This window comes from Phoenix dactylifera, chromosome 1 (assembly GCF_051530095.1).
Source record: "Phoenix dactylifera cultivar Ajwa chromosome 1, Ajwa_hap1_PhDact_Kaust_v1.1, whole genome shotgun sequence".
In the NCBI taxonomy this organism is placed as follows: Eukaryota; Viridiplantae; Streptophyta; class Magnoliopsida; order Arecales; family Arecaceae; genus Phoenix; species Phoenix dactylifera.
This window is the reverse complement of record NC_143190.1, coordinates 73,310,360-73,315,969: the sequence shown is the minus strand read 5'-3', so window position 1 is coordinate 73,315,969 and position 5,610 is coordinate 73,310,360. Positions and strand designations below refer to the sequence as shown.

At 38.4% G+C, this 5,610-nt stretch overlaps 1 protein-coding gene across 1 annotated transcript; it reads right to left on the bottom strand.

Annotated features, from left to right (window-relative positions):
• Positions 1 to 1,308: 1,308 nt before the first annotated feature.
• LOC103695647 (putative strigolactone esterase DAD2) lies at positions 1,309 to 5,228 on the bottom strand. The gene is made up of 2 exons (XM_008777021.5): positions 4,736 to 5,228; positions 1,309 to 1,962 (listed from the first exon to the last, which is right to left on the bottom strand). The coding sequence occupies exons 1-2, from the start codon at positions 5,095 to 5,097 to the stop codon at positions 1,467 to 1,469; spliced, it is 858 nt and encodes a 285-aa protein (XP_008775243.4). The 5' UTR covers positions 5,098 to 5,228; the 3' UTR covers positions 1,309 to 1,466.
• Between the last annotated feature and the right edge of the window lie 382 nt (positions 5,229 to 5,610).

Here is a 5,610-nt window from a genome sequence, read left to right as displayed (position 1 = left end):
TTTTTGGTGAACCCGGAAAACCAAGTGTATAGGTTCGTTGGTGAGCCCGTAAAACCAACAAAGGTTTTTGGATTGTGAGCCCGGAAAACAATCCAACTGTAATCCGCGGGATTATAGTGAATTCCCAAGGGGTCGCTTGGGGAGTGGACGTAGGTGCTAAGGAGAGCACCGAACCACTATATATTGTTGTGTTTGTGTTGTGCTTGTGTTTTCATTTACTCTTGCATCATCTTCTACTCTTGCGTTAGTTTAACTCACTCAAATAGCTTAAGAAAGCATCCACCGCACTTAATTAAGAAAACGTTTAAAGCATCAAAAAAAAGAAGAAGAAACCAATTCACCCCCCCTCTTGGCTTGTCACCTTGGGCAACAATACTGTACTGTGATAAACTATACCACCAGGAAGCATGAGGTTAGCTGTTGATAGGACTTGCTTACTGCTGTCCTTTCCAATTGCATCTTTTTTTGTGCTGGTTTTCTTTTTCCTTTTGCTTTCCTTTTGGTGAAAAAGATTGCTCGTCTCATTGTTCTTTGTTTGATCAGAGCTCTTGGCTGGTTGTCATTTTAAGATGTTAGTCGTATACTAATTGTAATGATCGATCTGACTCCAATCAGTTTCTTCTCCAGTACCTGCAGCTTGGTTATGCTTACGATTTGTACTTTTGATCACTTAAATGATGATGTTGTTGAGAAGCTGATGGTTACCGTCCCTGGTTTCCAGCAGCTGTTCTTCAGCTGCAATCAACACAGTAACCTTAATTCAATAGAAGGTACTGCCTATGTTTTCAGGTTTTTGTTGTGGTGATTACACAATCTGATTATTTCTGGGTTTCAGATTTTTAGATTGATTCTTGGCCTCATATTCCAGTCAAGTTTTCTGGGGCTCGACATATAACCCAGATTATAATAGGTGATTAAAATATTCGAATCAGTGGTCCAGATAGCTGGCTTGCATTCCTTCATTTAGCTTTTCATGACCTGTTCTTGGTTCTTCAGCTGGCTCGCAGGCTTATTTGTCAGTTTATAAAATGCCAAAATTCTGAACCTTCAGGAGGTTCTGTTTTCAACTCAACCATCGTTGTTCTTCGCCTCCCTTTTATTAAAATTCTTTCCTTATGCTTGTGATAAGTTTAAATCTTTGATTACTTGCAGACCATACAGGCAAAAACCATCGGTCCCAGTTAAACACGAGAGGCACCATTTCATGTGACGGTCACCGATATTGTTTGCTCAAACATCCCAGATCTGTTTTGCATGAATATTTACAGGGTTCATTGTTTCAGAATAAGAAACCTTACAGAAGAGAGCTGAGGGAAAATGATGTAAAGATATATTAGGAGGAATTGTTAATGCAATATGTAAGTGATAAGTACTGTCATTAAAAGGATGTGATTTACAAAGTTAGCCTCCAAAGACAAAAGCTATGGTTTTTTTTGAGGCTATTTATCCTAGAGTTCACAACATCATCATCCCAAGACACCAGAATTCACAACATATTCCTGACTGGAAACCTTGCCATCTTTCTGCACTTCCACTGCTGCTAAGACCCTGTCAAGAGCTTCCATAAGCATCTGATGGGCGGTTAGATGCGGAAAATGCCCATCGAACCTTATAATCTCTACCATTGCCTTACCCTTCATCTTGTGCTGAATATAACGGGCGACGGAGGTCGGCACGACGATGTCGTTGGTACCTTGGATTATGGTGCAAGGCACCTCAACCTTCCCCAAAACATCCCTCAGATCACTCAGGAAGATCATCTTTGCAACAGATAGTGCAATATCGGGCCTCATCTGCAGAAAGCTCCTCTTGAATGTCTCAATGGAGATGGGATCATTTACCCCAATAGCAAGCGTCACAAAGCTTTGAGCCCATGATTGGAAATTAGACTCAATAGCAACAAACATCTTTTCCACCTCCATTCTCTCAAATCCTCCTTCATAACCTTCTGAATTTAAGTACCTACAAAAAGTAAGCTGGGTGAATTAATACTTAGTGATCCTTCAAAATTTTAGGAGGATAAGCATACAATGTTTTAATACTAATGTTCACTCCACGGAACAGAGAGAAAAATGTCCTTAGGCTCGGGGTGATGAATAGAACTCCATTCAACTATTCAAGCATAATTTCTCTCTGAAAGACTGGAAAAGAACAATATCATATCTGTCACTTATTTCTAAAGTATCCAGTCCACATCCATTCACGAACTTACTGGCACAAGCGGAGACGAAATTGGTTAGAGACTTACCACTTTAGGTAAGGAAAATCAAATAGAATTGGGCTAGCTTTTCTCATATAAGAGAGAGCAGTGTATAACCACCGACGATATCTATGTAGCCCTCTCGGGCTGTTCATCTTCACTACGGGAGGTCCTAATTTATCCCTATTTCTCAAATCACTGCCTAACTCAATGATGAAAAATCCATCCTTGAGATCGGATATCCAAAATCACCATAAAGCAGTGATGGTGGATTGAATTTGGAAACAGAGAATATACATCAGTTCAGCTGAAAAAAATGGTAAATCAATATACCTAATATATTATATCAATGTTATATATATTATATTGTATTGATATACTTATTTTATATGTATGATATATATTATATTATAATATAATATCAATCGTATTATTATTCAATTATGATTTTAAACTATAATAAAATATATTATTGTTATTTATATTTATATTATAAAATTATTTAATATATTACTTCTATTTGCTTTATTTTTTAATCAAAATAAATATTAGTATTTAAAAATAATATAATATAAGTATTAAAAAAATAATATAATATATAATAACAACTAATATATTTATAGAATTTATAATTTTAAGATTAATAAATATATTTCTATGAAAAAATATTAATAACTAATATATTATTAAATTATATTATAATTTATTATAATATATTTTATATGATCAATAAATATATTTTATGTAATATATTAGAGGTAATTTTTGTACTATATAGTCAGTGATCTTAGATTTCTATAGAATTAATACCAAACAGATTACTTATAGATACTCGGATATTTTTAATCACTAAAATATTACAAACCAACACGGTGATCTTAGATCATCAAGAACCAGATTATCTTGAGATAAAGATCACTGGTGATCTAAAACTGTCTCATTGATCTCATTTATATCATGGAAGGCTACCTATCAGCATACGTTTCTAATGGATCCAATAGTGGAGGTAGGAGAGACCCAGTTTCTAGCAGGCCCATGGGTCGCTAGATTTTTTTTTTTTTTTTTACGCTAAAGCAGGTATTTTATACAATATGTGTACGAATACATCTAATAAACTCAAAAAATAAAAGATCATGGAGTGTCTGCCTCTCCCCAGCTCGTATGGTACTTCTGTGGCCACATACGCAGATATCATGGTTGTACGTGCAATTGGAGCACGCCGCATGGCGCTCGTTGGTGTCCTGGGGTGGGCCAGGCTCTTGGGGCCCTTCTTTGACCCCCTCTTTTGATCACATTCTTTGCTTCCGTTGCACGCCTGGTACGAATGGTTGCCGTTTCAGGTTGGATGGGTATTGTCCGGCTGTTGTTTTTTTAACCTCATATGCTTTTGGTTGTTTGCTTCCGTTTTTGGTTCTCCCTTTACCGTTGTCCATTGGTTTCATAGCCAAGGTCCCCTGGCCTTCTGGTGCCATTTGTTGGGTTGTATCTGTTCCTACTTTACTAAATAGAGAGATCCTTGCTGGAAAAAATAAAAAAAAGCAGATGCATTTCGTAAATTGTTTTCTCTGAAGGGTCTTCTTGCATAAGCTGATGTTAAGGGTTATTTCAGATATAGGGTCCCTCCACATTGAAATCCCTGCTAGTGTTAAAGTGGAGACTACAAGCCATTCTGTGAGAAAAAAAAAGCATTGCTATCAATCACTGGCTATCGATCACTGCTCAATTTATCTGAGATATGGCAATTAGGAATTGATACCAAACGTGGTAGGATCGGTGGGTGGTGTTGGTCGAGCTGCACCTGTACTAAACCAATCACCCACTTTCATATCTCCTCTTGGTGAACTGAGCAGTGATCAATTATCGCTGATTTTTAACTCGTTCAAAAAAAATTTTATTGTGTGTAACCCTATATGTGAAATGCGGCCAACAATAATAAATTTTTTTTTAGCTTTTTAAGTTGCAAATATTATTTTCTTCTAACTCCCTGCTCATATTATGCAGTGTCTAATGGAAAAAAAAAGAAAACATCAGTTGTTGTATTTCTCCATACATCACTGTTCAAATTACGTATATATCACTTTATATCGTATGTTTGATCCTGCAAATGATAAATCTCTTTTGAGCGGTTCATGCGGGCACGCCACATGGTGCATGAACATGAATCCAAGAATCCTATGAATTCCACATGCATGATGAGACATTGGTCTTGTATGTGTCATGAGCCCCAAGTACTGTTGCTGAATTATTCATGAATTTAACCTTCCAAGCAAGGTTATTAACCTTACGAGCATCATCATAAGAAGGCTTATGTATTTAATTTAAGCACATAGTTTTGTGGATCAAAGATGCAAAGTTCAAATCCTAAATTACGAACCAATTTGAGGTGGGTGACCTGGACCGGGGTGCGGAAATGAAAGAAAACCAAACCAATCTACCATGCAAGCATTGTTCAAGGGAAAGTAACTTGCCTACCGAAGAAACTATGAGCAGTTCTAATTAAGAAAGCAAGCTTACCGGCATAAGTAAAAGAAATACCTGGGTGACGCTCCGATGAGCACAAGGTGGCTGAAGAGGTCGGGCCTTTTAACGGAAGCAATGCAACCGATCATGCCGGACATGGAGTGGCCAATAAAGATGACGCCGTCGAGGTTCGTCTCGTCGATGAGAGAGATGAGGTCATCGGCGAAGGCAGTGAAGGAGGAGTACTTGGACAGCTCCAAGGGCTTGCCGGAGTACTCATCGGTGGCACCGGAAAAGTTCCAGTCGAAGAGCAGGACTTGATACCTTTGCGTCAGGCGCGACACCACGTTGTCCCAAACCGACTGGCTCCCACCGTAGCCATGGGAGAGCACCACAGTTTGCTCTCCGTTCCCTACGATCCTTGCGTTCCTGTGCATGGCGAGCAGACACACTCACAAGCGCGCGCGCGCGCGCGCACACACACACACACACACACAGAGAGAGAGAGAGAGAGAGAGAGAGAGAGAGAGGATGGGGGAGGTGATGGCGGGGGGCGGGGGATATCTAGTACTATATATGGGGATTGGAGATTTTATTAGCTCGAAAGGAATTTATCCCTGTTGTTGTGGTGATAATAATGAGAGTTGGAGACTGTTGGGTCGTGGAATTATTAATCGTCCTAAAAAGAGATACTGATCCTAGCACTTATAACTTTGTTTTACAGGGACTAATACTTACTTCATGGTGAGGGACGCAAATTTTGTTCTACTTGATAGGGTGCAAGTGTTTCAGATAGACCTAGACATAAAACTTGGTGAGATTTAGATGCGACCAAAAAGTGAGGAACTTTTTAGCAACCAACACATGTTTCTTTAGAAATTATAATCAGATAATTAATTGTTCTTGTTTTTTATTGTTCTAAATTTCATCAGACGTGTGTAAGCTATTAT